The 11730-nt window shown below is 43.8% G+C and overlaps 1 protein-coding gene across 2 annotated transcripts; it reads left to right on the plus strand.

The window, feature by feature from the left end:
* The first annotated feature begins 1512 nt into the window (after window positions 1–1512).
* On the plus strand, window positions 1513–11427 carry epc2 (enhancer of polycomb homolog 2 (Drosophila)). Of its 2 annotated transcripts, none has more exons than XM_059342901.1 (14): window positions 1513–1821; window positions 2323–2482; window positions 2643–2788; window positions 4361–4567; window positions 4900–5048; window positions 5177–5315; window positions 6308–6514; window positions 6598–6684; window positions 7137–7261; window positions 7864–8153; window positions 9062–9174; window positions 9271–9424; window positions 9842–9998; window positions 10585–11427. In XM_059342901.1, the coding sequence occupies exons 1-14, from the start codon at window positions 1669–1671 to the stop codon at window positions 10652–10654; spliced, it is 2157 nt and encodes a 718-aa protein (XP_059198884.1). In that variant the 5' UTR covers window positions 1513–1668; the 3' UTR covers window positions 10655–11427. The 2 variants fall into 2 exon arrangements, with proteins under 2 accessions (XP_059198884.1, XP_059198885.1); XM_059342902.1 differs by having other exon boundaries at window positions 5195–5315.
* Window positions 11428–11730: the final 303 nt, after the last annotated feature.

An 11730-nucleotide genomic window follows, 5' to 3' on the forward strand; every position in this document is an offset into this window, starting at 1 on the left:
CATTCCGGCGGAAGTCGATTTTCATTTCTTTTGTCTTTGAAACATTTAATTGTAGATATGAACTATCACACCACTTGACAAAATTGTCCAAGACAGGCCCATGGTCCACCTCATGGTCCTGCAGGAGACTATGACTGAATCATCTGCAAACTTAATAATAGTCCTAAATATAGTATAAAATAATAAAAATAATAGGCCTTGTGGGGATCCAGTGGAAGACATCAGGGCATCGACAGAGTGTCATTAACACGAGTTCATTGTCCAGAAGTCAACAAGCCAACACACAGTGCCCATCTCAGCTTCCTTTGGGCAAAGTTTGTGTTCAAAAAAGTAAACTGTTTGAATGATAAAACTATAAAATTATTTCTTTAAATTGTGTCAAAATAAAAGCCTGTAAGTATTACCATTATTATGAATCCAGCCAGACAGAAACATAAATAGATAAATTAATAAATAAATATATAAATAGTAAATAAAAGCAGCGGACTGTTTCAGGACTTTATGTTTAATATAAAATTATTGTTTGTCCCTGTCTCTTTGTCTCATTCTGGATCATTTCATGTCTTCAAGGACACAGGTGAATGACAGTGGTTTGTGTCCACACGGGACACAAACTGTCCACAGTAATTTACATAATATATAAATTACAGGGAGGTCGCCTGTTGATTGTCCATAATAAATCAATAAAGTTCTTCTCTCACTAACTGTATTAAAACCATATATTAAAACTACAGGAAGCTTCTTCTTCTCTCTGTTGTATCTGTTGATGTTGGTGCTGCCACCTGGTGGACACACTGAGTCCTGCTTTATTTGGGGAACAAATGTCCCCTGCAGCCCTGGGACGTCTCTGTTTCTGTAAAGAATAACTTTCTATATTTATTTATTTATTATATTTATTATCTATCACAAATGATGTCACAGTGCAGGCAGACCGAAACACTCTGAACCAGAACGACTCCTCCTCTTCTTCTGCTTCTTCTTCACAAGTTCTATCAAAATAAAGTTCTATCAAATAAAAGTTCTGTTTGAATTCTAGAACGCATTCAGAACTATCAGAATGTTGAAACATTGTTGCTTTAAGCAGTTTAAACTTCATTATTATTAAATATTATCTCCAGTTTGAGCCTTATTATTGTTAATAATAATAAATATTATTATCTCCAGTTTGAACCTTATTACTATTATTAAATATTGTTAAGTGTGTCCCTTAGACGGTCTATGGTCTTAACATTATTATTATTATTGTTATTATTATTATTATTATTATTATTATTATATATTATTAGTGTGCACCATAGACGATCTATGGTCTGAACATTATTGTTATTATTTTTTAATTATTTTTAAATTATTATATTATTATTATTAGTGTGCCCCATAAACTGTCTATGGTCTGAACATTATTATTATATATAATTAGTGTGTCCCATAGACGGTCTATGGTGAACTCTGGTTTCCTTTTCCTTTTTTCTGAGCGCGCCGCCGCGGTGGCTGACGGGATGCCTGGCCGCTGTGTGGACATGTCCGCCATGTTTGTCCCGGTGCTGGAGATGAGCGGACCGGGTCCCGCCGGGTCCGGGTCCTGCAGCGGACGGTCCTGACGGAGCAGACGGACTGGGAGCGGAGCGGGTCGTGTCCGGTAGCGGGTCGGTTCTGTTTGTTAAAAGCATGAGTAAACTGTCGTTCCGGGCCCGGGCGCTGGACGCCGCCAAGCCGCTGCCGGTGTACCGGAGCCGGGAGCTGCCGGAGCTGGGAGCCTGCCTGGCCATCAGCCGGGCCGTGCCGGCCCTGCCCAGCGGGATGGAGAGGGAAGAGGAGCTGGTAGGACATGTTTATTACCGGACCGGGGCGGGATTCATCACGTCTCTACGTAAAGTCCTGCCGCCGCCCGCCGCCGCGCTACGCCGCTGACGTAGTCTTTACGTAGTCTTTACGTAGACGCTCCGCTGTTAGCGTAGCGCCGTCAGGCAGGAGCGCGGTCTGTACTGTGACGTGAACGTTTTTACGTAGTCCCCATGGCAACGGACGACGCAGTATCTTGCATCTTCAGCCAATCAGACGACGTCATTTCTTTATAATCATGTTTTATCATTATAGAAATAAAAAATATAGAATCTGTTTATCTGCAGAATGTTATTAAATAAATGTAAATCTGATACAAACTACAACAAATGATTGTTATTATTGATTATAATTGTTGTAATGTTATTATTATTGTTATTATTACAATCAGTGAACTACAACTTCGTCAGGCAGAATAACTCAAACGTGTGTGTGTGTGTGTGTGTGTGTGTGTGTGTGTGTGTGTGTGTGTGTGTGTAGGAGCACCACCTCCAGAGGGTGATGTCTGCTCAGCAGGCGTTCAGGGAGAAGGAGGCGAACATGGTGATCCCGGTCCCTGAAGCAGAGACCAACACCACCTACTACGACCGCCTGTACCGAGGAGAGGTTCGGGTCCCCAAACAGCTGATCCACATCCAGCGTGAGTCATGAACCAGGTCCAGTCTGACCTGATGTGTGTGTGTCTGACCCAGTCCTGATGTGTGTGTGTCTCTCTGTGTGTGTGTGTGTGTGTGTGTGTGTGTGTGTGTGTGTGTGTGTGTGTCTGACCCGGTCCTGATGTGTTCTGTTTGGTCCTGCAGCTCTGGGTCTGGACCCGGAGCAGCCAGACTATGACATGGACTCGGAGGACGAGTCACTGCTCAACAGACTGAACAGGAAGATGGAGATCAAACCGCTGCAGTTTGAGACCATGGTGGACCGGCTGGAGAAGGCCAGCACACACCAGGTAACACACACACACACACCAGGTAACACACACACACACACACACACTGGATCAGTGGTGATGGTTTTCTGTCACTTATTCAGCGTTGACTGTGTCTTTATTCTGTGTCTCAAAAACTCAGAAGCTTCAGCCTGTAGGATTGTTTCAGTCAGTCTGTAGGATTGTTTCAGCCAGTCTGTAGGATTGTTTCAGTCTATATATTTGTTTCAGTCACTGTAGGATTGTTTCAGTCTATATGATTGTTTCAGTCAGTAGGATTGTTTCAGCCAGTCTGTAGGATTGTTTCAGTCTATAGGATTGTTTCAGGCAGTAGGTTTGTTTCAATCTATAGGATTGTTTCAGTCTGTAGGATTGTTTCAGCCAGTCTATAGGATTGTTTCAGTCTATAGGATTGTTTCAGGCAGTAGGTTTGTTTCAGTCAGTCTGTAGGATTGTTTCAGCCAGTCTGTAGGATTGTTTCAGTCAGTCAGTAGGATTGTTTCAGTCTGTAGGATTGTTTCAGCCAGTCTATAGGATTGTTTCAGTCTATAGGATTGTTTCAGGCAGTAGGTTTGTTTCAGCCAGTCTGTAGGATTGTTTCAGTCTGTAGGATTGTTTCAGTTGGTAGGATTGTTTCAGTCAGTCTATAGGATTGTTACAGTCTATATGATTGTTTCAGTCAGTAGGATTGTTTCAGTCTATAGGATTGTTTCAGGCAGTAGGTTTGTTTCAATCTATAGGATTGTTTCAGTCTGTAGGATTGTTTCAGCCAGTCTATAGGATTGTTTCAGTCTATAGGATTGTTTCAGGCAGTAGGTTTGTTTCAGTCAGTCTGTAGGATTGTTTCAGCCAGTCTGTAGGATTGTTTCAGTCAGTCAGTAGGATTGTTTCAGTCTGTAGGATTGTTTCAGCCAGTCTATAGGATTGTTTCAGTCTATAGGATTGTTTCAGGCAGTAGGTTTGTTTCAGCCAGTCTGTAGGATTGTTTCAGTCTGTAGGATTGTTTCAGTTGGTAGGATTGTTTCAGTCAGTCTATAGGATTGTTACAGTCTATATGATTGTTTCAGTCAGTAGGATTGTTTCAGTCTATAGGATTGTTTCAGCCTGTAGGATTGTTCCAGTCAGTAGGATTGTTTAAGTCTATAAGATTGTTTCAGTTTGTAGGATTGTTTCAGTCTATATGTTTGTTTCAGTCAGTCTGTATGATTGTTTCAGTCTGTAGGATTGTTTCAGTCTATAGGATTGTTTCAGGCAGTAGGTTTGTTTCAGCCAGTCTGTAGGATTGTTTCAGTCTGTAGGATTGTTTCAGTCTGTAGGATTGTTTCAGTTGGTAGGATTGTTTCAGTCAGTCTATAGGATTGTTACAGTCTATATGATTGTTCCAGTCAGTAGGATTGTTTAAGTCTATAAGATTGTTTCAGTTTGTAGGATTGTTTCAGTCTATATGTTTGTTTCAGTCAGTCTGTATGATTGTTTCAGTCTGTAGGATTGTTTCAGTCTCAGCTGGTTTCTGTGGTTCTGTTCTGTCCTCAGCTGGTCTCTGTGGTTCTGTTCTGTCCTCAGCTGGTCTCTGTGGTTCTGTCCTGTCTTTAGTTGGTGTCCCTGGCGGAGGCGAAGCTGCTGCTGAACGAGGACGACTACCTGCTGAAGTCTGCGTATGATTACTGGCTGAGGAAGAGGAAGAACTGCCGGGCGGCGTCGCTGATTCCTCAGGTCAAACAGGAGAAGAGAGACGGGTCGACCAACAACGACGCGTACGTGGCGTTCAGACGGAGAACGGAGAAGATGCAAACCAGGAAGGTCAGTTGTCTTTATTATATATTATCTGCTGATTATCTTGAAAAAAAAAATCAGAATGGAGAATTTTTAGCCTCTTTTCACTATTTAATGAACAAAAAGTTACTGAATTATCTTTTTGTTGATTGAGTGACTCATTGAATTATATTTTTAAAATATTTCAAACTGTTCTTGTAAAATAAGAAATTAATTGGAAAATCAGCAAACATCTATAGATTTATTTCAGGTTCAGAGGCTTCAGACATCCATTTTTACAGAGTCTCGCAAAATCATGTTTCACAGATGAGTTTCAGTTTAATAAGGAAAACATTAAAAACAATGTAAAAATGTTTCAGAATCGTAAGAACGACGAGGCGTCCTACGAGAAGATGCTGCGGCTGCGCAGAGAGTTCAGTCGCACCGTCACCATCCTGGAGATGATCAAGAGGAGAGAGAAGTCCAAGAGGGAGCTGCTGCACCTCACGCTGGAGGTGGTGGAGAGGAGGTGAGACACCAGTTAGAATATATTCACTCACCCTGAAACAATTAAACATGTGATAATTATAGAATATTTAAATAGTCGTTATAAAAGACAGCTATCAGATCAGCTCCTGACTCCCAGGTGTGTTTAAGGTGTGGTGATGTGTTCAGGTACCAGATGGAGGACTTCAGTGGAGACGCTCTCAGAACCGTCTCACTCCCTCTGCTGGACAAACAGCTGCACTGCAGCGCTGCAGCCGCCAGCAGACACAAACCTGACGTCAGCAGCAAGGTAACACCTGTCTGTCTGCCTCCACCTGTCTGTCTGCACTGTCTGCCTCCACCTGTCTGTCTGTCTGCACTGGCTGCCTCCACCTGTCTGTCTGCACTGTCTGCTTCCACCTGTCTGTCTGCCTCCACCTGTCTGTCTGCACTGTCTGCTTCCACCTGTCTGTCTGCCTCCACCTGTCTGTCTGCACTGTCTGCCTCCACCTGTCTGTCTGCACTGTCTGCCTTCACCTGTCTGTCTGCCTCCACCTGTCTGTCTGCACTGGCTGCCTCCACCTGTCTGTCTGCACTGTCTGCCTCCACCTGTCTGTCTGCACTGGCTGCCTCCACCTGTCTGTCTACACTGTCTGCCTCCACCTGTCTCACTGCAGTTACCTGTCTGCCTGCACCTGTCTTGCTGCACTTTCTGTCTCCACCTGTCTGTCTGCACTAGCAGCCTCCATCTGTCTTTCTGCACTGTCTGCCTCCACCTGTCTCACTGCAGTTACCTGTCTGTCTGCACCTGTCTGTCTGCAGTTACCTGTCTGTCTGCCTCCACCTGTCTGTCCGCACTGGCTGCCTCCACCTGTCTGTCTGCACTGTCTGCCTCCACCTGTCTTGCTGCACTGTCTGTCTCTACCTGTCTCACTGCAGTTACCTGTCTGCCTCTACCTGTCTCACTGCAGTTACCTGTCTGTCTGCAGTTACCTGTCGGTCTGCATCCACCTGTCTCACTGCAGTTACCTGTCTGCCTGTACCTGTCTGTCTGCATTAACCTGTCTGACTGCACCTGTCTGTCAGCAGTTACCTGTCTCAATGCAGTTACCTGTATGCCTCCACCTGTCTGACTGCAGCTGCCTGTCTCACTTCAGTTACCTGTCTCACTGCAGTCACCTCTCTGTCTGCACCTGTCAGATTCTTCGTCGTATTTAGATTTGAGTGGATTAAATTCCGTCTTGGAATTCCTTTCTTCTTAATGCTTCCATGAGTAAACGGACGGTGGTCTGATGCTTTCAGATGCAGAATAAGAAGCAGCTCTCCGTCAGGGAGGAGCTTCCCTTCGACCTGCTCAGACCAAAGAAGAACGTGAGACGGGACAGACTGTATCCTCCCCAGAGATGTCCCGCTCGTCCCCCTGGTCCCTTCACCGTCAACAAGGCCGATATCAAACAGTACGACTTCCACAGCTCCGGAGAGGACGACGGGCCTCTGCTGCCCCCGCTGGTCAGACACACACTCAACAATACGCAGAATATTATAACAGAATATCATAGAATATCATTTAATGTAATCTTCATGTCTCTCAGTCTCCTCCATCTTCACCTGATGATGAAGAAAATCATCCTGATGGAGTTTTTGACTTCAGGAGAAAAGCTGGATGCCAATATTTCTCTGTGAGTTTATTACTTTTATACGATTATTATTACTAATATTATTATTGCTATTAATACTATCACCATAACTTTTATTACTACTACTACTATTATTAATAAATGTATGTGCTTTTTGCTGGCAACATATTTAAAAACATAATAGCAATAACAGGTTGTAGAAACAGCTGATGGAGCGAGGTTCACCACTTAATAATCAGTTTAACAACAGTTTGAGATTTCCTTATGAAAAGTGCTTTACCAATAAAATTAATTATTATTATTATTATAACGTCTGTAAACTCCAACATCAGCACCAAGGAACTTTAGTTTAGAACCTGAGCAGTTGGTGTCGTCGAGTGTTAAAGAACGGCTGATTATTTTAAACTTTAAAACAAACATTTTTTCAGTTTGAACGTTAAATATTTTGTCTTTAGACAGTTTTCAGTTGGTTGTAATGAGTGTTTGATGTGCAGCCTCGTACGGAGGAGACGGGCGGACTGGATCTGGTCCCTCCGTGTCTCCGGCACTCTCTGGCTCAGCTGACGCTGCCTCCTTATTGGACGGGACTGAGCCGGCGGCGGATTGGACGAGGGGGACGGTAACATAATGTTTTCTTATCATAAATCAATAAAATATATTTCTGTGTTCCTGTTAACCCTTTATCAGGCAAAGAACTATATTTGGTAACTTCAGGTAATATTTCGAGGAAAAAGTTGCAAATTTACTAGATTAAAGTGGCAAATCTACAAGAAAAGAAGTTGCAGATTTTCGAGAAAAAAGTGGGGGAAAAGCAATTAAATCTCGTAAATCTGCGCATTTTTTTCTCGTAGATTTGCCACTTTAATCTGGTAAACTTTTTTCTCAAAATATTATTTTCGTATGTTTTTTTTACACATTCTAGCAGTATGTAATATCCTCCAATATTCTCTAGGGTTGAAATTTGGAATTTGCAAGTATTTCAATGAGTGTCCTATTAAGGGTTAAAGTGGTGAATCTGGGAGAAAAAAGTTTTTTTTCCCCCACTTTTTTCTCGTAAATCTGCGACTTTTTTCGCGCAGATTTCCCACTTTAAATCTCTTAAATCTGCGACTTTTTTTCTTGTGGATTTGCCACTTTTTTCTCGAAATATTACCTGAAGTTACAAAATATAGTTCTGTGCCTGATAAAGGGTTAAAGCTGAAGTCTTTTCTCTCTGATCAGGATCATCCTGGACCGAGCCTCCTCAGCTCTGGATCCAGTACTGAAGCAGCTGGACTCTGGAACCAGAACCAGGACGAGGACCTGCATCCTCAGTGACCCAGTAACAGCCTCCAGCTCAGGAACCAGCACCCTCTCCCTGACTCAAGTCCTGAACAACATCCAGACCCTGAGGAGGTTCTGCTTCAGACCCAGACCACTTCAGGACCAGAGGGAGGGGGGCACCCAGACCACAGAGTCCTCTACAGAGGACAACAGACTCGCCTGTCGTCTTTCACCTGACAATAACTCAGGTGAGTTATGAGTTTGAATAAGTCATTTTGATAAGTTTTAATATTTTAAGCTGCTCCCTCTGCAGCATGATCCCTGACTGTACTGTAAAAACACCAACAACTGTTTATCTTTGTTTAGCCTGTCAACCTCAGCTCCTAGACCTGACCTCTGACCTCTGACCTCCACATATCTGAACCAAATGTGTTCTGTGGGTACCCACAAGGTTCCTCCTTACTAGTGCTGGGTTTAAAGGATTTCTCAATACTGATTCTTAAATCTTAAGAGCGGTCTGTGCCATCACTTTTTTTAAAGTCAACACCATAATGCCTAAAAAATATCAACGGAAAAGAGATGAAACAAGCTCGTCCATAATCCACCGCACCAATTCCTCTTTTTTCACCATGTTTATGAACGCCATCACAGTCACCAAGCTTTTAAAGACACTCAGCTGCTGGGACATTTTGCTATTGTATGCTACTTGCTAACGGTAGTTAGCTGCAGTTATCCCACAGGAACCTGACAGTGTTTAGCTCTGAATATCAACGGAGTGTTCCAACAGCGATCCAGCACTCAAGATCAAGACAAGATCAGACAAAAGATAATTAATATGTACACAATATACCTGCTGGACAGGAGGTGCGAATTACTTTAATTTTGGTGGATCAAAAAGTGTGGGTCATCATGTGTGATGATTTTAGTGAGTAAAACTTGAGCTCAATCTATAAAATGAGCTGCTGTGACCTCTAGGAGAATCACAGCCTCATGAAACTTTACAACCACAAACTAGAGACCTGGAGCATTCAGAGGACGGATAGACTCTAGATTCACAATAAGCAGCAACAAAACACAAGTGCTGCCGTACAATCGCACAAAATCCACAAATCTACCAAGTGTCAAAAGTTTCTGAACCCAATGAATGTGCCTGCAGGGGGCATCACAGAGGAGCAGTACCACAGTCATCAGCAGCAGCTGGTCCAGATGCAGAAACAACAGCTGGAACAGCTGCAGAACAACACGTCTGCTCGCAGACTCACTGCACAGGTAACACAGCAATACTTTATTTATATTATTATTTATGTATATTATTATATAGAAATTATAAAACAGGCTATAAATCACATCCTGGTCCGTCTGTAGTCCAGCAGGGCTGCCGAGTCCAGCTCCAAGACCCTGGACTCGGCCGGCGCTCAGTTCGCAGCCTCAGCTGTGATTACCGCCGCTCCTCACGGTCGCATCAACGGCGAGAACAGACAGCACAAGGCCAGCGTCAACGGAGCCCTCCACCCGATAGGTGAGTCACCTCACCTGTCTGAGTCTCACCTGTCTGAGCCTCACCTGTCTGAGCCTCACCTGTCCTCTCACCTGTCCTCTCACCTGTCTGAGCCTCACCTGTCTGAATCTCACCTGTCTGAGCCTCACCTGTCCTCTCACCTGTCCTCTCACCTGTCTGAGCCTCACCTGTCTGAATCTCACCTGTCTGAATCTCACCTGTCTGAGCCTCACCTGTCCTCTCACCTGTCTGAATCTCATCTGTCCTCTCACCTGTCTAAATCTCATCTGTCCTCTCACCTGTCTGAATCTTATCTGTCCTCTCACCTGTCTGAGCCTCACCTGTCTGAGTCTCACCTGTCTGAGTCTCACCTGTCTGAGTCTCACCTGTTTGAGTCTCACCTGTTTGAGTCTCACCTGTCCTCTCATCTGTCCTCAGGTCCCTCTAGGTCTTCATACTCTTCATCCTCCTCCCCTCAGTCCCTCCCCAACCAGAGGACTCAGGTGGGAGCCGTCTCCCCTGCCCACCCTCACACCGCTCGACCCTCCGCCCCCCCAACATCTGCCTTAAAGCTCGCCACTGTCGCCACCAGCAGGTAAACTCCACCTACACACACCTGTCCAGGTATACTCCACCTACACACACCTGTCTAGGTAAACTCCAACTACACACACCTGTCCAAGTAAACTCCACCTACACACACCTGTCCAGGTATACTCCACCTACACACACCTGTCCAGGTAAACTCCACCTACACACACCTGTCCAGGTAAACTCCACCTACACACACCTGTCCAGGTATACTCCACCTACACACACCTGTCCAGGTATACTCCAACTACACACACCTGTCCAGGTATACTCCACCTAAACACACCTGTCCAGGTATACTCCACCTACACACACCTGTCCAGGTATACTCCAACTACACACACCTGTCCAGGTATACTCCACCTAAACACACCTGTCCAGGTATACTCCACCTACACACACCTGTCCAGGTATGCTCCACCTACACACACCTGTCCAGGTATACTCCACCTACACACACCTGTCCAGGTATACTCCACCTACACACACCTGTCCAGGTATACTCCAACTACACACACCTGTCCAGGCATACTCCAACTACACACACCTGTCCAGGTAAACTCCACTTTCTTTTGTTTTTTTTCCAACAGAGACGCTCACGATTCAGAGAGACTTCTGAACGGACTGTCAGAGACCACGCTGCCCATGGAGGTCACATAACGTCCTCCTCCTCCTCCTCCTCCTCCTCCTCCTCCCCCCATCAGCTTCTCCTCCTCCTCCTCTGACAGGTGAATGTGACCTCCAGAAGAAGTCATCAGAATCGGGGGTTTAGATTATTATTGATGATATTGTTATTATTGTTATTATGAATATTTTTATTATTATTACTGTTGTTGTTGTACAGTTTGTAAATGTCTCTGATGTAAAATAGGTTTTGTTTGTTTTTATTAGTTAAGTCTCAGATTATCATCATGTGACTGCAGAATCATCTCTGATTGGCTCACAACTAGTCCGGTATCTTTCCTCTGATTGGTCCATGGTGAGCCTGTATCTTTGCTCTGATTGGTTATTTATTTCTCATGTTTACATCTTGTATTTCTTTAAATATCTGAACTTGATCTCGTTTGTTTTTGTTTTCCCAAAGATGAAAACTAATTCACAGATTTAAAGATGTTTTTCATATTTTTTAACGTTTGATAAAGATTTTCATCATGGCCCTCTCATCATTTCATCCCACATTAAAATAAAATATGCATTGTGTAAAACCAGATGTGGATCTGCAGCTGCAACACAAAGTTTTTTATATTTTTAAACTTGTCAGAGGTGATTCAGACTGATGATCAGATGTGTGTGAACTCTTTATATTCAGTGTGTCGACTGGTTTACACACTCTGCTCGCTCTGTTTGTGTCATATAAAATGCTGGGAAATAAAAATGCATCAACACAAACTTTGTTTTATTTTATTTTGTAAATAAAACATTTTCAGCCTGAACACTCAACACAACCTGTTAGTTGTCTTCTTCTGGTTCAGAGTCTATGGGCAGCAGGTGATGTTTGATTGGCCGGTCAGAATGGAGGTTTATTGAATCAAGCAGCTGCAGCAGCTCTCAGACTGACCTGAACCCCATAGGAGTCTATGGGCTGTTGTCAAGAGGAAGGTGAGAGACACCCGATGAGCTGAAGGCTGCTATCAGAGCAACATGGTGCTGTAGGCTGATCTCCTCCATGTCACCAAGTATTAATGCAGTAATTCATACAAAAGGAGCCCAACCAAGTATTGAGTGTATAGAAATTA

Source organism: Centropristis striata, chromosome 10 (assembly GCF_030273125.1).
Source record: "Centropristis striata isolate RG_2023a ecotype Rhode Island chromosome 10, C.striata_1.0, whole genome shotgun sequence".
NCBI classification, from domain to species: domain Eukaryota; kingdom Metazoa; phylum Chordata; class Actinopteri; order Perciformes; family Serranidae; genus Centropristis; species Centropristis striata.

Excerpts from the sequence above, each read along its gene's own strand:
- epc2 (XM_059342901.1), top strand. The coding sequence starts at position 1,669 with ATGAGTAAACTGTCGTTCCGGGCCCGGGCGCTGGACGCCGCCAAGCCG. Across the intron at positions 1,822-2,322 it reads TGGAGAGGGAAGAGGAGCTG|GAGCACCACCTCCAGAGGGT; the intron begins GTAGGACATGTT and ends GTGTGTGTGTAG. Across the intron at positions 6,685-7,136 it reads CTGGATGCCAATATTTCTCT|CCTCGTACGGAGGAGACGGG; the intron begins GTGAGTTTATTA and ends TTTGATGTGCAG.